The 23,714-nt window shown below is 53.8% G+C and overlaps 1 protein-coding gene across 3 annotated transcripts in view; it reads right to left on the reverse strand.

The window, feature by feature from the left end:
- Positions 1-23,714, reverse strand: part of LOC138566324 (cullin-associated NEDD8-dissociated protein 1-like) — a 1,042,465-nt gene that overhangs the window by 121,409 nt on the left and 897,342 nt on the right. For all 3 annotated transcript variants that reach the window (XM_069643460.1, XM_069643458.1, XM_069643459.1), the window contains exons 12-13: positions 23,202-23,371; positions 22,463-22,627 (exon numbers count right to left, since the gene is read on the reverse strand). In XM_069643460.1, coding sequence (XP_069499561.1) covers positions 22,463-22,627; positions 23,202-23,371 — 335 coding nt within the window. The remainder of the gene's footprint in view (positions 1-22,462; positions 22,628-23,201; positions 23,372-23,714) is intronic.

A 23,714-nucleotide genomic window follows, 5' to 3' on the forward strand; every position in this document is an offset into this window, starting at 1 on the left:
GAGTTGTATGAGTGAAAGGTCGTAGGCCTATCTCTCCCTTACCTAGCCCTGAACATTGGTGCTCTGCCATAGTATGCTCCCATGGGTCTCCTCTAAGGTGGATGGATTGGGAAAGAGTGTTTTAAATTTAAATACTTTCCTCTTCTTTTTATTGAACTTTGAACCATTTATAACTACTTGTTGGCTCAAGCCAACACTTGTTCAACTTTCTAAATGACTCTTAGCCTCCTGGAAATACTTTTATTGGATTTGTAAGTCTAAGGGCAGTAGGCCCCTTCTTTCGTAGTTAGGGAGGACTTTGTAAGGTTAGAATCTTAGTTCTAAGGTTTTGTATGGTATTTGTTGGATCTTCCTTTCAGGTGGCCAGCGCAAGGCCTTCGCTTTTGGATCCTGATCTTGGAGGTGGATATGCGAGGGAGAATCACCTGGGTGGAGGGACCTCGGGGGAGTGGAAGGAGAATGTCTTCAGGTGAGACATGGGATCCCCTTTCACGTATGAGACCGAGTCATACCCTGCCGCTTCCTTAGTAGCGTATTGTAAGTCTTTACCCATTGCACACACACCCATTGTCCCACAATTATATACCTTTAAGACTGGGACGAGGAAAAGGCAACTAGTAGTGATGCACAGTTCTAGTCGATTTCACCACTATAGTACTGGGACGAGGAAGATGAGTGTGGAGGGTCAGACATGCACAGTTAATTGTTACAATCGTGATCAGGCAAAGGACTCTCACCTGCAACCCATTGAAAGGCCACCGGTGCTTAAAAGGAGAGACCAGCAGCAGCAGAGGGAGAACGAGCCTGGTGAGAAGACCGCAGGTGCGATGAACCGGTGGAGTGGACGCCATGCATTGCAGAGGGCAGAAGGGTGAATCTCTCATTAATATTATGATAAACGAATCAATTAGTGCACACTATAAAATTAATAGTCTCTAGTCAATGATAATGGATGTTCCTATTTCTGGATGTAAATATATCAATATAGGAAAGATGAGAAGTTGAGGGCACACAGGAATTTTTCAACCTGCAAGCTTCAGGCTCCTCCCATGTGGCCAGGGGACGACAGTTGCTACCTGATCCTGAACGTGTTGGCGGCTATATGAGGGAGGATCACATGGGAAGAGACAACAATCAGGGGTCTGGGGGGTGGTGACTCCATCGGGTGGGACACGGTATTCATCCCTTTCCCCTGAGGAACATATAATACCCAAGTCTTTAATGGCTTATTGTAATGTAACACTTCCACCCTACGTTAAGCGTCAGCAAACCTTTTCTCTGCTTCATGCTAGTCAAACTTCCATTTATGACTCAGCCATTCACAGCTCACACATAATATCTTCTGGTTTTGATGTATCTTTATGTGAGACTTTTGAATAACATCCAAGAAAGCCAATAACATCTATGGACGTCAACTCCCATAAACCTAGGTACTGAGACGAAGAGGAGGAGGCAGGAGTCTATGCAGATCAAGAGAAGCCCAACGCCTAATGTGCAGGCTAATTTTCCTACTATACCTAAAGTAGCAGGACATTTAAACATGGCAGAGGCAGTGCGAGAGAAGGGCGTGCTGGAGAAAGTGGTGAGCAAGAGGACGTCCAAAACATATCAGCGTTGCGAGAAAGGAGGAAAGGCGCAGCAGGCACACATGAAGGACCGTGGAAGCACTGGGAGCCGCAGCGGAGTTCCTGGAAGTACGGTTGTGCCGAGACGCCACTTTCTCTGGGTCAGGTCACAGAGGGAAGCCAGCGAGTGATGGTGGAGGGGCAGGAAATGCTGGGGGGAGGTCTGCACCGTGTAAGAAGCCAACACAGCAAGAAAGCTTTGTAGCAGAGACACACCAAAAGTCAGGATGCTGTGAGCGACTGGTGACTCTGCCCAAAGTTGTTGGGGGACCCCAGGGTGTACCGGAGTGCGTATAACCAAATTACAGAATGTGATGAGATTGCGAATACGGACAATATACAAAAGTGGTTGAATGCAGAAAAAACCCAACCCTGTTTCAAATATCCATTAAGCAGAATATTTGAATGCTGATGAGACAAAGTGCAACAACAAATCACAAGCAAGTACAGGTGCCTGAGATACCAATGTGGAGGAAAATCAAAGCAAGTTTTACCATAGGCAAATATATTGAGCACCTCAGGATATATGCTACTGTGATCTAGCTAAAAGAACAGTGAAACAAATCAAAAATCCTGGCAATGGAGTATACTAGACGGGTGACGTTGTGGGAAGATACCTGGCAGAGGAGAATACAAGGGGCCCTGAGAAGTCCACAAGAGAAGTCCTGGCAGGGAAGAATACCAGGCACCTCAAGATGTATACAGTTTCTGACATTGTGGGAGGCTACCTGGCCGGGAAGTATACCAGACGATCTGAAAAGCCCATAGAAGTATTCCTGGCAGGGGAGTATACCAGGAAATCTGCAAAAGTTATCAGTAGACCTAAAGAAAGACTGTTATGGAAGGTATTGCTTGACCAAGTTAAAGAAAAGCTACTATGGAATTTACTGTTTGATCAAGTTAAAGAAAGACTGTTATGGAATTCATTATTTGAACAAGAACTTGTGAGCCCAGTACACAGACCCAAAAAGATCTGTTGGATAAAGAGACACTTTTTGCCATCCTACCTAAAAATCCAGGGGAAGGGAAGAACCCTCTGGATCCGAGGGTCTTTCCTTTGAAGTTATTTTTGTTGGCGTCATCCTTATGTTTTAATTTTGAACACCTTTTTGCTAATATCAAGTCAAAGACACACTTTTTTGCACACTTGGTTATTTTGTTTCTAGTGTGAGGGCCAAGTTAGAATGTTTGGATACAAGAACGGCTTTTAAGTTACTGACTACATGAGCCAGACTCATCCTTAGTTTTTGTTTCTAGGTAGGGAAATTCTTCTGTAGAATAGGGCAAGAGAGGTGTTTTTCCAACTCATTTCTGTTTAATAAAATGTCTGACTTTGAGAATACAACGACCTTCAGGCTGATTCATGGAATTAATGTGCACTGAAATTTTCGGCGCAAGCGTGCAAAAGCGTGCGAATCTCAGCGCAAGTGTGAATATCGCAGTGAAACCCGCGCACAGCGATTCATGGAAGTCCGTGCGCATGTAAATCCCTGGATGTGCGCTAAAAATCTGCGTGGCGCACGCTGGCGCACATGCCTCCAAACAGCGTGCGCTACGCGCACATAGCGCAGCACACACAACAAAAGTAGGCGGAACAGGGGGCGTAACACGCGGAATGGGGCGCAACGTGTGAAAATGTGGGCGGCACGGGGGAAGTACAGGAGGCAAATGCGCGAAACGCCCACGCGCATGTTCAAAACATGTATTCATGGAATCGAACGGGGCTAACGCGTGCGCCAAAAAAGACACGCTAATCCGGAAACACGTACGCCAGCAGGAAGCAGGCGTACGTGGACACGCGCAGCATAAATGTGCGCGCAAACAACAAACAAGCTCAGGCGCCAGGATGAATATACCATTCCTAGCAGCAGTGGTCGTGGGATACCGCAGGAGGAGGAGGAGGATAGTCAGGCCCAGAATTTTTACACCCAGAACCAGCCTTTTTGGGATGCCTGATGACCAGGTGTATGGGAGGTACAGGCTTCCACCTCACATAATACTCAACCTGGTGAGTGAGTGGGAGGATGACCTCACATCAACCACCCTGTGCTCCCAAGCACTCATCCCCCTGGAGAAGGTCCTCAATGTACTGTACTTCTTGGCCACAGGATCATTTCAGTGGACAAGTGCTACAGTGGGGGGGAGGGGTGTCACAGGCCACCCAGTCAAGCTGCCTACACCAGGTGTTGGCCATCATGACTGCACGCTCATCAGTCCGCAGGCACAAATACCTGCCCAGAACACCTGCAGAAAGGCAGGTTGCCATCCAGGATTTCTACAGGGTGGCACAATTCCCCAAAGTACTAGGTGCCATTGATTGCACCCATGTGGCTCTACATCCCCCCAGGGCATCTGAGCACATCTATAGAAACCGCAAGCACTGGCATTCCATCAACGTGCAGGTAGTATGTGATGCCAAGGGAATCATCACCTCAGTATATGCCAAATATCCAGGGTCCACCCACGACAGTTTCATTTACAGAATGTCAACCCTAAACCGGGACCTAGAAGCTGGGCGGCATGGCGATACATGGCTGCTTGGTGAGTATAAATGCCACTGCACATGCATACATGTCACATACTGAGTAATGTCACAAGCCCACTAATGATACCCATCACCACCTCCCCAGGGGACAGTGCCTACCCTCTGAGCCCCCACATGATGACACCAATTCGGAACCCCACCACCCGAGGTAAGATACAACACAGCCCATATTGCAACCAGGGGCATAGTGGAGCGCACATTCGGAGTGCTCAAGTCACACTTTCGCTCCCTTGACCACTCTGGTGGGCAGCTGCTATACTCTCCCCCAGTAGTATGCAGGATCATAGTGGCAGCATGTGTCCTGCACAACGTTGCAACACGCCGGGGCCTGCCGGTGGACATGGTAGTGCCCCCACATCCCCAACCACATGCACGCCCGCTGCAGCTGGTGGCTAATTACTTCACATAAAATCACACCCCTGTGGAGTGCACACAGCCCTGATACATACCAGCTGACAATCAATGATGATGACATAGGGGACAGTCAACTATCACAACCATACCAGCCTGAGATTGGTCACCTGGAAGTGTTACATTGTGTGCATCCCTACCTACAGAAACACCACCAATGCTGTGTCATCAAAAGACATACATCTATGCTGTTAAATTCATTACCCCCTAGTAAAATACAACATGAAAACAGCGCCATGTCACCCAACCCCTCCCCAGCTCCGTCCCCAATGGAAAATGCCCACACACAATATGCTCCCAGTAATGTATACCTAACAACACACATGACCAAATACTTACCAACAATACAATGCAGCAACACAACATCAAAATTGGCAAAAAACATGACAGTACTAAGTTAAAGTAGTCGTAGTCTTACTACCTGAATATGCCACCACATCGACCCCTTCCAACTGTACAGTGTTGCTGCCACGCAAATGTCTCAGTGTACTGCATATAACATGAGCTGCATCTGCAAAGTAGACGGCCTTGTGAAGACATGAGGAAGGAACCTGCAGATTAGGAGGAAGACATGGATGCACAAGCACATATCAATACGCCATGCAGTGTACAATACAACAACAATATCCACTAGGGATGTCTACACAGTATTGACTACAGACTGCCCACACAGCTCATGGGAGCCCAACGTCATTGTGTAATTTAATGTCACTTGGTCACACCCTTTGCAAGCCCATGGAAACGGGAAGCAGGAGGGGTGTGTGTCTCACGAACCCAAGCATCTAACCCAAACTCAGGACAAGCCTGCATGTGCCCAGCCGGAATACAGTGGATGCCCACGGGAGCCACACAAGGCAACACACTGAAAAAAAAAAAAAAAATGGCCATGTGGGGGCCAGGAGGTTCGAAGACAGGGTGCACACCAACACCCACCTGCGTGGATGTTGCGAAAAAAAAAATACTCCTTGGGCTCATGGCCTGCACGGCTATGCCATTGTGGGAGAACTGCTGTCGCTCTGCTCATCCTCTGCTGCTGCATCAGCAGGCGGTGGCACTATGTGAGGCAGCACACGCAAAGCCCTGGTATGGTCCTCAATGGCAGCAAGCATGCGGGTCTGGAAGGTCTGATTCTGGAGGATTAAAGTGCGGAGATCCCCATGCAGCACATCACGGGTTGCCTGCATTTCTGCACGCATGGCCTCGCGTGATGCCCGGATCTCCTCACGTGTTGCATGCAGCTCAGCTGAGAGCGAACGTGTGAGCTGCTCCAGCTGCTGTTCTGCCCTTAAATTACTGGAAGCCTCAAGTGCAACCAGAGTCTGCCTGAGGTTATGTAGTTCTACCTTCAGGGCTTCCCTGTTGCCCTGGGACTCAATTGATATGGATTTGCGCAGAGTCTCCAGTGCCGCCCGTCTGTCTCTGTTGGACACCAACATGTCTTCCCTGTGTGATTGGCAAATGGAGTCTGTTGCCTGCTGTTGTTGCTCCATCTGCCTTTCAGGGGGGATAATGGAAGTGGCCACCCTCTCCATTGCCTGAGCCATCATTTCTACTGATGCTGCCTGTTGGGTTTCCATACTGTACATGGAGATTTCCCATACAGTATTGCCTGGTGGGACACGGCCACCGCGTCGACGAGCACCACACCTGTTTGGGGCAAGGCGATCTGCACCTTGCTGTGCTGGCACTGCCTGAGGCTGCAGGACTGCATTCCCCCTCTGATCTGCTGGCCCAGGAACAGGATCAGATGCTGTGGAGTGTGACCCTGCATCTGTAACTGCCAAAGGCGGACCTACCAACTGTGACATCCCCATAGAGGGTTCTACCCCTGGTCCAGGTGGGTTGGACAGAACAGAATCCCTACCAGAAACACTTACCTGCGACTGCACATAAGTCTCATCATCCGACTCAGCACCTGAATAGAGGTCTGGGGAGGTGCACCCAGAGGCACCCCTGGACAGTATGGTCTGCAGTAACATTGGGTTTTCACCCACCACCACACCAGGTCCCCCACTGGTGCCCAGTCGTGCCTGAGATTCCTCCTGGGTCTGCACCATCTCCTCAACCTCAACAGCACCAAGTGCGTCATCATCTGCAAAAACATGAAAGACAACAAATGGAAACAGGCATGAGCACCAGAGCACACACATAGGCCGTGACAAGCCAGAGATCCAGTACATGAATTACACATGTCCCACATGACTATAACCCTGCCATGCATGCACTGTCAAAGAGTTGGAAGTGGAGTCAAAAAGGCAGACACTGGGGAGAGCAATATGGATATGCAACACATTTGCAGCATGTTGGGTAGCACTGGCATCACACATCAGGCTGTGAGTGGCATGTCCAATACACATACATGCCACATGCCACCACACAGATGTCATGTGGCATAGCCACGGTAAATTACAAAACTACAGCAATATGTCAGTGAATGAGTAATGTCACACATCCATGTCACATCGACATGATGCAAAGATTGATGCTGAATAGTGTTGCAAAATATGCATGTGCCACACACTGAAACACACCCTGTGTCCAATAACACAGTCATTGTGGGCTGATCAATGGTTGGTCCCTTTGACATCACAGGAAACACCTGTCATCTTCCACATGCAAACAGGCCCTTATGAAAATGTTCTACAGGCCAAGACTCCATCGGCCTGAATGGTCTAATCATTAACATAACCATGTGAAAATAGTGCCCCAGTGTGGGCTGTGAATAATGACCGAAACATAGCACATATGTCGCAATAGTGCAGAAAAATGTCTAGCAAAAAGGGGAGAGTGGAAACAATCAGCCTGAATGAACACTTACAAAATGTGAACTATGTAGTTGCAAGATGACAGTTCAAGGTAAAGTGCACTAATGTGTGCCTAATTGGCAACTGTGGGCAGAAGGGATACAGTCATACCCAAATCCAAGGCACGTGAATGTATGGGAGGAAGCAAATGGGTGACCCATAACACTCAGGAGTACACACCCTCACCTGGCACTGAATCAGAACCCGTCACCCAAACGATATACACATGGATTACACACACACACGCATGGCCACTCACCGGACAATGCTTCGTAATCAGGTAGATCTCCCACACCTTGGATCTGTTCCTCTGTGACGAAGGTCCCAGCAACAGACTCATGTTCAGTGAGTTTGTTGTCCTCTTGTGGACACCCACCGCCAGTCACCAGAGTAGCGGCATGATTTGAGGCCAGCTTATTCTTTGCTCTGCGTTTCAGGTCATTCCACCGCTTGTAGCAATCATCAGCTGTGCGCCTCACAAATCCAAGGGCACTTATGCGGTTCGCGATGGTCTACCAGTGTGCCCTACGTTGACCAGGTGTGGTCTTGCACCCTGCAGTCACCAACATTTCGCGGTTATGTGCCGACACATAGGTCACAAGTGCATCAAGTTCGGGGTCATTAAAGCTAGGCTTCCTTGACGTGCCGGAGTGTGTAGCCGTGTCTGGGGTCTGTTGTGCCAGAGCACCCTTCTTCCTCTTCTTCAAAGGTGGAGCGGAACCTGAGTGGCTTACGCCGCTCTGGTCAGTAGGGGCAGAAGCGCAGGTGGACTGGGTACTGGGAGTGTGCGAATGCACAATGACCATAGGTCTTGGTGTAGGCATTGGTTGCAGGGTGATGTTGGCAGGGGGAATGTCAGTTTGATGGACCTGGACCGACGCCGTCCTGGCTGGGAGAGTCAGAGCTGGGGCGGATGGAGCTGCAGCTGCAGCCTCCCCACCCTGCCTACTTGAGGCAGCAGATGACATAGCTGCCTCAGATCCACGTGGCTTGGTGACAACAACTTGCACCGCCACCCGTGGCCTAGACTTGGTGACCTGGAAGTCAGCCTGGGAGTCATCCTGTGCCAGGTCAGGTGTAACAATGGGCTGGTCCAACAAGGGCTGAGCTGGGATGGTGTCAGCCACGTTTCCCTCAACCATGGGGGGGGGGGCATGGGTTTCCCTGATTGGTCCTCCACACATGGGGGTATAGGGGCACCCTGCAAATCCCGGCCATGTCCCCTAGCGCGCCCACCACGGCCACCTTTTCCTCCCTTACCGCTTGGTCGCCTCCAACCATGGCACTGATGCTGTTGTACGTATGGGAGTTGCAGTAAACAATTGTCCTGGGCAATTGGGGGCCAAAGGGGTAGGGTACTAGATGGAATTCGTACCCTAGTGCTCACAAGGCTGTCTGTGACCCCTGGGGAAAGATGACGGGTCACGCAATACACAGGCAGCCCAAAATAAAAAAATACCGTGCACGCAACCCCTCGTAGACCACGTGCGTGAAAAAATGAACCCGCACTACGCTGTGGCACCCAGAAACACAAAAATAAGTGTACGCGTAATACACGCAGCCTACAATGACCTCTGAAGGGGTACGCGACACACGGGGCAAGCACAGTTGTTAAATACGTGCGCGACTCACCGTCTGGCTGGAAAAAGATCGTGAAAAATGCGCGCGTGTGCGCGTTGGCAACACCCCCGCCAAAAGAAGAATTGTATGCTGTCTGAGGAGACAGGACAAAAGAAGAAGTGAACGCTGTTTGAGGAAACGGGCCCAACAGAAAATCAGAAAAAAGCTGTCAGAGGTAACAGGGAGTACGAACTTGAAACGCTGTGAAGTAATCGCGTGTGAACCGACAAGAAGTACAGAATTCACCCACTCGCTCCCCACGAAAAGCACGTACAAGGAAATGGCGTCCTACACGTAGTTTTTAAACCGGCCCACACGTACACGTCACATACGCGTGTACGTGGGCCCTTTCCTCCAATTACACGCGATGACACTCGGACGTGCAGTTTTTCCACGTGTGCTCTGTCATCATGTGCTATGAGGGAAACGCCCGCACGCGTAATGTAACTTACGCGCTTACGCGCTAAGGGCATTTGGTCCAATGAAATCGCGTACATGTGCTGACGCGCTTACGCGCTAAGGGCCTTTCCTCGAATTACACGCCGACGTGCACTTTTTTCACGTGCCAAATCACTCCGTATCAAGCTGGCCACGCGAAAACACACGGAAGACCACGCTCCTGCCCAGAAGGCCGAATTACTGCCTCCCAGAGCCCCGAGCACGCTCCCACCTGCCATCTGCTGCTGCCTGACTGCCTGCTGCCCACGTGCCCTGCCGTTTGCTGCCTGCACGTTAGCCAGGGGTGCAGTTGCTGTGACCACCCCTGCTGGAACCGAAGACTCCGGACTGGGATTCCATCGCTCCACAGACCAGCCCCAGGACCCAGTTGCCCACCCACTCCTGCCTCTGGGCTTGCCATGTCGGGCACAACACCATCTGAGACCACTGGCAACCCCCAGCCAGAGAGGCAGAGGGCCATCAGCTTCAGTGCCAGGAAAGTTGGTGTCCTGGTGGAGCAAGTCCTGGGGCAGTATGATGCCCTCTTTGGAAGTTCGCGCGCCGACTATGAAGGACGGACCAGGATCTGGATGGACATCGTGACTGTCATCAACGCGGAGGGGGTGGCAGTCCGCGACTTACATCATGTCAAGAAGCGCTGGGAGGACTTCAGGTCCAGGATCCTCAACAAGGCCCGGCGCCTCTCGAAGGCAGTGGTTGCCAAGGGGCGCCGAGGCCAGCTGTCGAACCACCAAATGAGGGTCCTGGAACGCATATGCCCAGCGCTCTACGTCCAGATCCTTGAGAGGCAGACACGTCTGGAGTCGAGCGGTAAGTGTACATGCATGGTGATTGGACGCTGTGCGTGTCGTGGTGTGCCAGTAGTGTGCAGGTTGCACATGTGTTTTTGTAGGGCCATGTAGGAATGTGTATGAACATGGGCGTGAGGCTGCCACATGTGAGTCCTCTCAGGTGTGAGACACATTGATGGTGTATGTGTTGGTAAGCATGCTGGGCAAATGCAGGTGTGGGAGCACACATGTTTGAATTTGTGTGTATGTACATTGGCATGGTTGTGGAATGGATGGTGGTTCATAATGCATGTATCTGCACTGTGTACATGTGCATGTATGTGAATTTGACAAGTGTGCAACTGAGATGCAACATGGATGCATGTGACACTGATATGTAGAAGGCTGAATGTCAGATGTGACATGTATGGCGATCTCATCACTGCGACAGTTGGAGGAGATGTACACATGCATGTAAGTGTGGTGGCGTGTGTGCATGTCTAGTGCACTCCCAGTGTTTCATGCAATGTCAGGCTCACCTTTGGCTGCACATGCTGTTGTATGTGTATGGATGGTGCTGCCTGGTGCAATATTGCTGTGGAAATGCTCATGTGTGTGAGTTAAAATGACATGTGTGTCGTGGAGTGTGATGCCGTGTCTGAAGTTTGACAATGCCACTCATGTACAACTGTCATGTGTGTATTTGTCCAATGTACTGTGCCCTGATGCCTGTGTTTTATCTCTCCCTGTCTGCAGCGTCGACTGATGAAGAGGGCGGAGAGGGTGCTGTGGAGCACAGTGGCAGGGATCGCACCACCAGCTGGAGACGCAAGGCCCGTCTCCCCTCCCAGATTGTCATCTCGTCGGGGAGTGAGGAGTCTGGTGCCGCGTCCCAGACCGCAGCTGCCGAGGGTAGGTCCAAGAGGCGGAGTTCGGAGGTGGACTCCTCGGCAGCAGAAGAGGCAGCAGAGACCCCACAGGGTCCAAGGGAGGAAGATGGCATGGAGTCATCCAGGTTGGTGGGGGGTTTGGTGGAGGAGGAGGCCGTGGAAGGGACACACACGGGGTCTGGAGGTGGGGATTCCACTAGTGCTAGTGGTGCAGTGCAGGACCAGGGACAGGAGGCAGGACAGGCCGCCGCGGAGGTGCCTGTGTTCAATTCTGTCCCTGAACCTGTCACTGCATCATCTGGCACCAGCAGGGATGCCTACGTCCAGACCCGTTTTCAGGGAGGGGATGAGCACACAACAACTGGCCTTCCTCTCCCTGCGGACGTGGCTATCCGGGACAGTGTTGAGCCTGTCCTGACAGGGATAGTGTTGCGTCAACGGGGCATGCGAGTTTACGTGTGGTCTTTTTGTGAAGAGACTGCACGTCATCTCGGGTGCCTCTTTGACCACGTTGACCTGCTGGGACGGGTCACCAGTGCTGGATTCCTCTGTGTGCTGGACCTTCTTGTGACCCCCTCCTCACCTGAACCCCCTATGCGCCAGTCGTCCTCCATGCTATCTTCCGACCCATGTATAATAATAATAATAATAATAATAATTTGGCACTTATATAGCGCTACGAACCCTCAGGTATCTGAGCGCTTCTTATTATTACCCACGGTGTGTGGTGCTCATTTATCGACCTCGGAAGGATGAAAGGCTGAGTTTGGCCCCGCCGGGATTCGAACCTGCGTTAGCAAGCTCTGCACGGATGTCAAAGCGAGCGTTCTACTCGCTGTGCCACTTGACCTGGGTACCCTATGGAGCTGCCTCTGACCCTGTGGCCAGGCTGGTGGAGGACACATCTCTGCCACAGTCGGCAGTCGGACGTCCAGCAGGGATGGCCACCTCAACAACTGCACCCCAGCCGGAGGAAGATGTGCAGGCAGCAAGAGCCAGGGCACAGGCAGAGGCACAGCAGCAGCAGCAACAAGGTGGGAGCCATGATGGCTCGGGGCCTTCAACATCGGAGGGGCAGGCATCGGCCAGAGGGCAGAAGGACCCAGGACTGGAAGTGTCTTCCGTGTGGCAGCGGTTAGGCCATGCTATAGATGCGGAGCGGCACCGGGCAGAAGAGGCACGGCTCACGAGGGTCATGGCGGAGAACTCCATGCGTAGGGCTCTGAGGCGGGCCGAGTGCCTCGAGGCAATTTGCAGGGACCTGGAGGTCCACATGTCATCGTCCCTGCGAACCCTTGGGGCCATGGAAGAGGACCGCCTCCGGGACATCGAGCAGGAGTTCGATGATGCCCTGGCGCGGGAAATCGGGAAGTGAGCCGTCGGACTATCCCGCTGCCATTGTAAATAGTTTCTAGAGTTAGGTTTCCTTTTCCTTTTATTTGTGGTCAATGGACAATGCCACACACATTTGTATATAGTTTTATTTTTAGGTAGTTTCTTAGGTAGGTTTCATTTGTTTGGTTGGGCTCATGGACCCTTTACATCGTTGGACAATGGATTGATTTGATATCTTTTTTTGAATTTTGCACACGGATTAATGGATTTTTATTTTGGACAATGGATTGTGAATAGTTTGATCATGGATTAATTTGGATTTTTTTTTCATTATGGACATGGAGTAATGGATTTTTTTTCTGGACAATGTATTGTAAATATCTGGACTATGGATTGATTTCTCTTTTTTATTTTTCATTATGAACATGAAACAATGGATATCTTTTTTTTACCTTTCCTTTGGATTTGCGTTGGTGGAGGGAGAGTTTCGACTGTTTTTCTTTCAAATTTTTTTGGATTGGTTATTTTCATTCACTCATCTTTTTCACATGCTTTTCATTTCATGTTTGATATTTTGGTATGCTTTCATTTATTTATGTACATAATACATGTCAGTGTGGGGTGGATTGGGAAATCATTGCGTCTGAAGAATGGGGTGGCGTGATGTGGTTTTTTGGTGTAGAAGTGGGCCATGATTGTGCATCTTTATTTCGTGTAAGGAGGAGGGGGGGCACATGAGTGGGACATGAGTGGGGGCCTGCTGGCAGGTGCCCCTGACTGCTAGGGGGTGGGGGTGCAGGGGGACATGAATGGGGCCCTGATGGCAGGTGCCCCTGACTGGTGGGGGGTGGGGATGCAGGGGGACATGAGTGGGAGCCTGCTGGCAGGTGTCCCTGACGGCTGGGGGGTGGGGGTGCAGGGGGGCATGAGTGGGGGCCTGCTGGCAGGTGCCCCTTACTGCTGGAGGGTGGGGGTGCAGGGGGACATGAGTGGGGGCCTGCTGGCAGGTGCCACTGGCTGGTGGGGGTGCAGCGGGACATGAGTGGGGGTCTGCTGGCAGGTGCCCCTGACTGGTGGGGGGTGGGGTGCAGGGGGACATGAGTGGGGGCCTGCTGGCAGGTGCCCCTGACTGCTGGGGGGTGGGGGTGCAAGGGGACATGAGTGGGGCCCTGCTGGCAGGTGCCCCTGACTGGTGGGGGGTGGGGATGCAGGGGGACATGAGTGGGGGCCTGCTGGCAGGTGCCCCTGACTGCTGGGGGTGCAGGGGGACATGAGTGGGGGCCTGCTGGCAGGTGCCCCTGACTGCTGGGGGTGCAGGGGGACATAAGTGGGGGCCTGCTGGCAGGTGCCCCTGACTGCTGGGGGGTGGGGGTGCAGGGGGACATAAGTGGGGGCCTGCTGGCAGGTGCCCCTGACTGCTGGGGGGAGGGGGTGCAGGGGGACATGAGTGGAACATGAGTGGGGGCCTGCTGGCAGGTGCCCCTGACTGCTGGGGTGTGGGGTGCAGGGGGGACATGAGTGGGGGCCTGCTGGCAGGTGCCCCTGACTGGTGTGGGGTGGGGGTGCAGGGGGACATGAGTGGGGGCCTGCTGGCAGGTGCCCCTGACTGGTGGGGGGTAGGGGTGCAGGGGGACATGAGTGGGGGCCTGCTGGCAGGTGCCCCTAACAAGTGGGGGTGGGGGTGCAGGGGGACATGAGTGGGGGCCTGCTGGCAGGTGCCCCCTGACTGCTGGGGGTTGGGGGTGCAGGGGGACATGAGTGGGGACCTGCTGGCAGGTGCCCCTGACTGCTGGGGTGTGAGGGTGCAGGGGGACATGAGTGGGGGCCTGCTGGCAGGTGCCCCTGACTGCTGGGGGTGGGAGTGCAGGGGGACATGAGTGGGGGCCTGCTGGCAGGTGCCCCTGACTGCTGGGGTGTGAGGGTGCAGGGGGACATGAGTGGGGACCTGCTGGCAGGTGCCCCTGACTGCTGGGGTGTGAGGGTGCAGGGGGACATGAGTGGGGGCCTGCTGGCAGGTGCCCCTGACTGCTGGGGGTGGGAGTGCAGGGGGACATGAGTGGTTGCCTGCTGGCAGGTGCCCCTGACTGCTGGGGGGGTGGGGGTGCAGGGGGACATGAGTGGGGGCCTGCTGGCAGGTACCCCTGACTGCTGGGGGGGTGGGGGTGCTGGGGGACACGAGTTGGTGATCAGTAGTGCAAGCTGACATGTGGCTTGGCTGGAGGGCATGCCCATGGTGGATGGGCTGCCTGCGGGACATGACCAGGCGTGCAGGGTAGTCCCCTGTGGTGTGGGCTGCCTGCAGGGGCCGTGGATGGTGTAGAGGGAACACCTGGGAGGACCCACACTGCCAATTCACGTGTAGGACTCCCCGCGCACCCCCGAAATACACGTACCCTGCTCAAATCGCGTGTGAAACTTCACACGAACCCCAGTTATACAAGTACCCCACTCGCACTGGGCCAATCGCGTGTGAAACTTCCCGTGCACCCCCGAAATACACGTACCCGGATCCAATCGCGTGTGAAACTTCACGCGAACCCCAGTTATACACGTACCCCGCTCGCACAGGGCCTGTCGTGTGTAAAACTTCCCGCGACCCGCAGTAATACACGTACCCCGCTCGCACAGGGCCTATCGCGTGTGAAACTTCCCGCGCACCCCAGTTATACACGTACCCCACTCAAAAAGGGCCAATCGCGTGTGGAAGTTCCCGCGCACCCCTGAAATACACGTACACGGATCCAATCGCGTGTGAGACTTCACGCGAACCCCAGTTATACACGTACCCCACTCGCACAGGGCCAATCGCGTGTAAAAATCTCTGGCGCACCCCCGAAATACACGTACCCGGATCCAATCGCATGTGAGACTTCACGCAAACCCGTTATACACGTACCCCGCTCGCACAGGGCCTATCGCGTGTGAAACTTCACGCGAACCCCAGTAATACATGTACCCTGATCGCACAGGGCCTATCGCGTGTGAAACTTCCCGCGAACCGCAGTAATACACGTTCCCCGCTCGCACAGGGCCTAGCGCGTGTGAAACTTCCCGCGAACCCCAGTTATACACGTACCCCGCTCGCACAGGGCCTATCGCGTGTGAAACTTCCTGCGAACCCCAGTAGGAACAAGTTACTTACCTGTAACTGTTGTTCTCCAGCATGGGTCTGGCATGGATTCACATGCTCATGAATATTCCCCGTCGTCAGGCTGGGAATCCTCGGTAAAGAAAAAACCAGTATCAGTTTCGTTTCTGATCTGTCTTTCGTAGTAATAACCAATCACTGGTCTCTGCATCATACTGACCACAGCCAATGACTGCCCTCTACCTAAGCACCGCCTCTGGCAGCCATCTTCAGATTTGGAAGCACGTGAAGTGGCAGTATGACCAAGTGAAGAGCCGCAGAGGGGTAGGCGGGAGGGTTCGCATGTGAATCCATGCCAGACCCATGCTGGAGAACAACAGTTACAGGTAAGTAACTTGTTCTTTCTCCAGCATGGGGTCTGGCATGGATTCACATGCTCATGAATAAAGAATACATAGCAGTAAACACATGCACAACCACAGGAGGTGGCAAAGGCTCAACATTAAGCATTACATCCAACTCAACATTAAGCATCTTACCTCCTCACCAGGCTCACCTCAGGCGAACAGGTTGCGCAGCACTGCTTGGCCGACCCTTGACTCCTCCCTGGAATCCCGATCGACGCAGTAGAATTTCGTGAAGGTGTGCGTCGACCTCCACGTAGCAGCCCTACATATGTCCAGCAGGGGCACACCAGAAAGGAACGCCGTGGTAGCTGCGATCGCTCTGGTGGAATGGGCTCTCGGACGGCCAGGCAGCGGTCGGTTTGCCAACCGATGACAGTACATGATACAGCCGGAGAGCCATCTGGAAATGGAAGCCTTCGAGAGAGCCTTCCCCTGATTGACAGGTCCAAAGTTCACAAAGAGTTGTGACGTCTTCCGAAAACACTTCGTGCGGTCCACGTAGAACTTCAGCGCTCTAGCCACATCCAGCGAGTGCAAAGTCCTCTCAGCCGGAGACGAAGGCGACAGGAAGAACACAGGCAACACCAAGGGTTCGTTGAGATGGAAGTCCGACGGTACCTTGGGCATGAAGGAGGGGTGCGTCCTGAGCACTACCCTCGTGTCGTGAAAAGTCAAGTACGGGGCCTTGCAGGAAAGGGCCTGGATCTCTCCCACCCGTCGTGCGGAGGTGATGGCCACAAGAAACGCTGTTTTCCACGACAGAAACTTCAACGGGGCCGAGTGCACAGGCTCGAACGGAGGTCCCATGAGCTTGGTCAGCACCACGTTGAGCTCCCACGCCGTGGCCGGAGCCTTCACCGGCGGGAACGATCTGAACAGTCCCTTCATGAACTCTTTCACCAGACGATGAGACCACAAGGACGTCCGCCCCGTGGTTCTGGTGTATCGGGAGATCGCAGCAAGATGAATCTTGAGGGACGCGTGTGCCAGACCAGCTTTGGCCAGCGTCAGCAGGTACGGCAGTACCTGGGGAGCCGTAATCCGTAGAGGGTTAATCTTCTGTGCGTGGCACCAGACAGAGAACCTCTTCCATTTGTGTCCGTAGCATTTAAGAGTCGAGGACGCCCTGGCCTTTGCAAGAACCTCTCTGCAGTCGGCCGGTATGTCGTATCCCCCAAACTCTAGCGCTGCAGGAGCCAGGCCAGCAAGTTCAGCGATTTCGGGTCGTGGTGGAGGATGGCGCCTCCTTCCCTGGAGAGTAGATCCGCGTCCACCGGCAGCTTGATTGGCGGGGACGCTGACAAGTCCAGAAGGACCGGGAACCATATCTGCCTCGGCCACGCAGGTGCGACGAGGATCATCCTGCACCGTCACCTCTTGAGCTGCTTGACGAGCCGGATTAGCAGTAGCAAAGGAGGGAACGCGTAGAGGAACAGGCCCTCCCAGGGGAACGAGAAAGCATCGCCCATGCTCCTCGCCTGGGGAAACCTGCTGGCGAACCTCCGGCACTTGGAGTTCGTCGCCGTCGCGAACAGGTCGATCTGGGGTGTGCCCCACCGTCGGAAGAGGCGATCCACTAGATCCTGCCGTAGTTCCCACTCGTGGCACGAGCGCAGCTCCCTGCTGAGTGAGTCGGCGATGGTGTTTTTTATCCCTGCCAGATGAAACGGCACCAGAAACATCCTTTGGGCGACGGCCCAATGCCACAGGTCCTGCGCTTCCTTGGACAGTGCTGGGGACCTGGTTCCGCCCCGTTTCCTGATGTAAAACATGGTGGTGGTGTTGTCGGTGAAGATCCTCACCACCTTGCCCTTGAGGGACGGAAGGAAGGACCTGAGGGCCCAGAACACTGCACGGAGCTCCAGGACGTTGATATGGAGGGACTTCTCCGTCGGGAGCCAAAGGCCACTCGCGTGCAGATTTTCGGTGTGCGCTCCCCACCCTTCCAGGGAGGCATCCGTGGTCACTGTCTCCTGGTGGTCTGGAAGTCCATGCCCGCCGTCAGATGCGCGCGGGTGCCCCACCACTGGACCGCTCGGCGGAAACTCTCGTCGAGTGTGATCCTCTCCTCGAAGCCGCCCGTCGTTTGGATCCAGCGCGCGTCCAGGAACTCCTGCAACGGGCGCATCCGGAGCCTGCACATGGGAATGAGGTAGATGCAAGAAGACATCATTCCGAGGAGGGACTTGATGGACCTCACCTTGGCCGCGTCGGAAACCAACATCCGCTGTACCTTGCCCAGGTTGGACCTGGTCGTTTCCTCCGACGGGGAGGCCAGAAGGGACACTGTGTCGAGCTTCGCTCCCAGAAACAGTGCGTTTTGCGCGGGTACCAGGTGGGACTTGGCGTAGTTCACGGAGAATCCCAGGTCCGTGAGAAGTTGGACGGTCCTTGCCGTGTGCTCCACGGCGAGCTCCCTCGTCTTGGCTCGGATGAGCCAGTCGTCCAGGTAGGGGTAGACGTGGATCCCCTCGCGGCGCAGCTGCGCCGCCACCGGTGCAAGGCACTTGGTGAATACCCTGGGTGCCGACCGTAGTCCGAAGGGGAGGGCTTTGAACTGGTAGTGACGCCCTTGGACCACCAACCTGAGGAATTTTCGGTGCCCCTTTAGGATGGGAATATGGAAGTAGGCATCCTCCAAACCCAACGACGACAGGAAGTCTCCCTCCTCCAGCTGACCCAGGACGTGCTGGAGGGTAACCTCCGGAACTTCTGCGCCTTGATGAACTTGTTCAGACGTCGCAGGTCTAGGATGGGGCGCCATCCTCCCGTCTTCTTCTTCACGAGGAAGTATCTCGAGTAAACTCCGGAGCCCCGAAGCCTCTTTGGGACGAGTTCGATGGCGCCCTTCCTGAGCATCGCCCTTACCTCCAGGAGAAGCTGAGGGACGTGAAGCTCTTTCCTGGCCACGGGGGGGACGCGCGGGCACCTTCTTTGAAACTCGAGCGCGTGGCCCGGGCTAAGGCGTCCAGCACCCAACTGTCGGTGGAGATGGACTCCCACACGCTGACGAAGCTCGCCAGCCGGCCTCCCACCGGGGTGCTTCGGTGGGGGCCCGACCCCACGGCCGGTTCAATCCTGTTTCGACGAGGCTTTGCCGCCTTGACCTCCTTGGCGACGACGGCGGGGTCCGCCAGACTTGCCTCGTCCTCTGTAGGCCTCCTGAGACGACAAGCGGGCCGCTTGACGGTAGGTGGAGAAACCGCCGCCGGAACCTTTGGAGGCGCCCTTGCCTCCGCTGCTCCGAAAGGGCGTCCGTCGTTGCTGCAGAACCCCAAGGGCCCGGGCCGTCTCAGTGTCCGCTTTAATGGCCTGAAGGGAATCGTCCACTGTTTTCCAAAACAGGTTGTTCCCATCGAACGGCATGTCCAGGACTCTGGTCTGTACGTCTTGACGGAAGTCCGTAGCCTTGAGCCATCCACGCCGCCTAAGGCACACGCCGTTGCCCAACTGGCGAAACCCAGTGTCGGCGATGTCCGTCGCAATAGTGATGGCGTGGTCCGACGCCACCTCACCTTCCTGTAGGATCTCCAGGGCATCCGCCCTCTTGTCGTCCGGTAGGAAGTCCAGCAGGGGAGCCAGTTTGTACCATAGCTCCCTGTCATAGCGGGCCACGATAGCCAAGGCGTTGGCCGCTTTAATCGTCGTCGCTGCAGACGAGATGACCCTGCGTCCCATAGCGTCCAATTTCTTTCCCTCGCCGTCCGGTGGGGAAGTCGATGTGGAGGCCGCACCCCCCCGCTTTCTTCCTGGCCGCCGCGGAGACGACGGAGTCCGGGGTAGGCTGCGCCCGGAGGCACAGGGGGGCCGCGTCCGGGACCCGGTACTTCTTCTCGTACCGGTCTCTTCTAGCTGGCGTCGTGGAAGGGTTCTTGAGGAGGGCGAGGCCCTCATCCCAAATGTCGTCCAGTAGAGGCACCGCGAGGACCGTCTTCCTCTTGGCCTCGCGCCGTTGATAAAGGAATCCTTCCTTTTTCTTCTCCTCAGGGCAGAGTTGGAAAAGCTCGGATGCCCTGGTGATCATGGAGTGGAACGATCCAATCTCGTCGGGCGGAGAAGCCCTGGTGGGAGGTGACGACGATAGATCCTCGTCGTATACCTCGTCGTCCGTGCCCGTCGCTGCCGTGTCAGTCCCCGTATCATCCCCTCGGGTGGACGGGGAGGAGGGCAGGACGGGGCGCGACGGCTGAAAAGGAGGTGAGGGTGAATCCTTCTTTTCTTGGGCGGGGGAACACCAGAAGGTCCCGGTTCAGGATCCCCCGCCGGGAGAGGTTCCTCCGTCGGCAACGGTAGTCTCGTCCTTATCTCTGAGCATAAGGACTGTATAGCCAACAAAATGGCCACCGAGTTGTCTTGCTGCGCTGGCAGAGGGGAATCCGACGGGCGATCAGGGGCCCCGTCGGCACCCTCGACGATGTCGTCATCACCTGCGTCGGGATCCATCCCGACGGGCCGGTCTTCTTCCACGCCAAGGCCCTGGCTTAAGATCTCGATCAGCTCTTCCTCCGAGGTTGAAGCCGAATCTACGATGACGCCCTGCCCCCCCTTTTTCTTCCCCGCCGGGGATTTCACGGGGGTCCTATCGATGGGTACAAAAGGGGACTCCCTCCGAGTTGGCAGGGAGACTCTGAGCCCCGAGGTCGCCACCACTGGTGTAGCCTCCACAGGCTGAGCCAGGGCCGCCGTGACAGCTTCGATAGAGGGCTTGGCCGGATGGATTAAGGCCTTCACCACCTTAGGTGCGCTCACCGCCTTATCCTTGAGGGGGGGGGGACACTGCCTCGCTCCCCCTCCGATGGGGCCTTCGAGCTCGACCGGGGCCTCTCCAGGAGCTTCGCCGGGTGCTCGCCCTTCCTCTTACCCGACCCAGAGCGTTGGCTCGTGGCTGAAGGTGCCGGGGAGGGTGCGCCCTGCCTGGCGCCCGTAGAGCCCGACCGTTCGGCGCTCCCGGTGCCAGCGGACTCGCGGTGCTTGGCCTTGTGTTGGACCCCCGTCGCCGGGGCGTCCTCAAAGGTCTTAGAAGACCGCTCGGATTTCTTCCTCTTCTTCTCGCCTGACGGGCTCTTCCCTTCCATCCAGTTGGCGAGACGTTGATGGCGGTCCTTCATGGTCCGCTCCGACATATTGCCGCAAAATGCACAGTCCTTCTCCACGTGCGTCTTGTCCTCATGTAAGCAGTAGAGACAAAAGGAGTGTTCGTCCTCAAAGACGTTCTGCAGCTGGCATCCAGGGCAGACCCTGAACAGCTTTCCGGGCGTCAAGCTTCCCTTCTCCTGGGCCATGTCCGGGCCTGAGAAGCTTCTGGAGTCCTCCAAAAGCGTAGCTCGACGAATTCTTCACCCTTGAGGGGCGCAGACGAATCCGACACGGGTCCCCGTTGATCGGATGGAGAGACGGTGGAGCTTGAGGCTCTTTTGACCGAAAAAAACGAAGTTTTTGAGAAAAAACGTGAAAAAATAGCACTAACGCTCGAGAGCAATAGCACGAGGATCCCAACACATGAACGTGCGGTAAAAATCTGAAGATGGCTGCCAGAGGCGGTGCTTAGGTAGAGGGCAGTCATTGGCTGTGGTCAGTATGACGCAGAGACCAGTGATTGGTTATTACTACGAAAGACAGATCAGAAACGAAACTGATACTGGTTTTTTCTTTACCGAGGATTCTCAGCCTGACGACGGGGAATATTCATGAGCATGTGAATCCATGCCAGACCCCATGCTGGAGAAATACACGTACCCCGCTCGCACAGGGCCTATCGCATGTGAAACTTCATGCGAACCCCAGTAATACACGTTCCCCGCTTGGCGTTTGCTGTTTGGCAGCCCTGTAAACTGGTCTGGTTAGCGCAGCCCTTTTTGCGCTGGATTGGGGATTTTGATGGCTTTTCCTTGCGTGAGTGCATTCTTGGGGGAGTAACTGGCGCTGCTGCAGGGTCGCTGCGCCACTCTGCGCCACGGCTGGTTTTGGAGGCTAAAATCCATGAATACGCTGTGTGCGGAAATGGATTTTAGCGCACGCGGCTGGCGCAGACATTCGCACACGCACACTGTGCGCCAGCCGTGTGCGCCACTTGTGCGCAAAATTCTATGAATTACCCCCTTTGTGTCTTACCTCTCATTGCTGACTGCTCACATAATACACAAACATGCAAAGGGACCTGCATGGGGTGGGGTGGAGACCGTATACCGTTACTCATTGTAGTGATTATGGTATTATTAGTACTTCAGCCTCTTAGCGCCTTTATCCCAAACATAGAAGTCTACGGAATAGGACGTGAGAGCAACTGCTTGATTTATGCACTAGAGTATCATTCATAGAACACATCATTCGTGAGGCATAAGAGATCACCAGATTGCCTTGGTCGTGATTACTTCTTGCATTGAGAACGCTGGAGCTCACCAGTACAACCCAGGTTCAGGATTTTACGGGCCTGTGGGGCATGCAACCCTAAGCATGCTCTTAGTATCCATGCAATAACCTTGCATGCGTTTTGAAGAAAGCAGATTACCCTGATGTCATAATGATCCTTCAGCCCATCCTCCACGTGGTTTAAGTATTCGTAGATATCCAACCTGTCCATACAGCTCTCCAGTAGCGTGTACATGCACTCGAAGGCAGCTTTCCGCACGTCCAGACCGTCATCCACTGTGTGCTTGAAAGGTCCCATCTCCACCTGTAGAAAAACAGTTTCACTATTCATTGCTCCATTGATTTGTCCTGACTAATTACAGTACCACCCCAGAAGCATTAAATAATGTCCTTACTGGTCTATATTCCTCTTCAATACTTTCACAAATATTCCCCAATATTTTTTAAGACAATGTGAGACACTTGCATCCTACATACACCCCCAGCATGGCTACATCAGAGTGGTTTACAAAGTGTTCATTTTGCACACTTTCTGAGCTATTGAAACTACAGTAGCTGCATGTTTTTAGGAGAAATTGTGGGAGTGATTAGGGACACGTTTTCAAGATGTCCACATGGGACTGATTCAAGGAGGTGGGATAAGGAAGGGGCAAAGCAACTTCATCCAATAGATCATTTTGCAAAGGTTTGCAAAACCTTCCTCTGTAAAAAAGGGCATCTTTATATAAAGAGTGTCTTCCGTGAAAGGAACCATATACTTTTCTAAATGTACTTCTAAAAATCGATTTCCAGCCTCTTTTATCACCATAACACAATTTCTCCATAAGGGAAATGTCTTGCCAGAGAGCTATCGATAGAGGTAAGCAACTTTTGCTTACCTCTCGTATGAGGTCTTTCCGGACCTTAGTCTCGCCGTACAAGTGGGGCAGGACCATGCCCAGCAGATCTCGTATCAAAGCTGGCTTGTTGTGAGCAGCAGAGTTGAACATCACCAGAGAAACACGACGAACATTCAAATCTGAGTCCTGTAGTGTCTTCAAGAAATCTCCTGTTGGGGATTCAACAAGTTAGATTAACAACAGTTCTACTAGCAGGAAAAACCTCAACAAGCACAGTATCACTAAATGTATTTATTTGTATTTTATTTTAAATTTGTATAGCGTGCTAGCTCGCCCATAGGCCTCAGAGCGCACAAGCAAACAGATAAGAAAGAACAACAAGTAAGTTATGGAATTCAGATGATGATCAAATTATTACTGCTGGTGAGATATCAGTAATACAAATGAAAATTGGACAAAGGCACAGCAGGGGGCACTTTAAAGTCAGGTAAAACATCACTAGCATTGATCCCTTGGAGCTGGTAGGACAAAACGTGACCACTCCCTCCTCAT

This window comes from Ambystoma mexicanum, chromosome 2p, assembly GCF_040938575.1.
Source record: "Ambystoma mexicanum isolate Mex_15411 chromosome 2p, UKY_AmexF1_1, whole genome shotgun sequence".
In the NCBI taxonomy this organism is placed as follows: Eukaryota; Metazoa; Chordata; class Amphibia; order Caudata; family Ambystomatidae; genus Ambystoma; species Ambystoma mexicanum.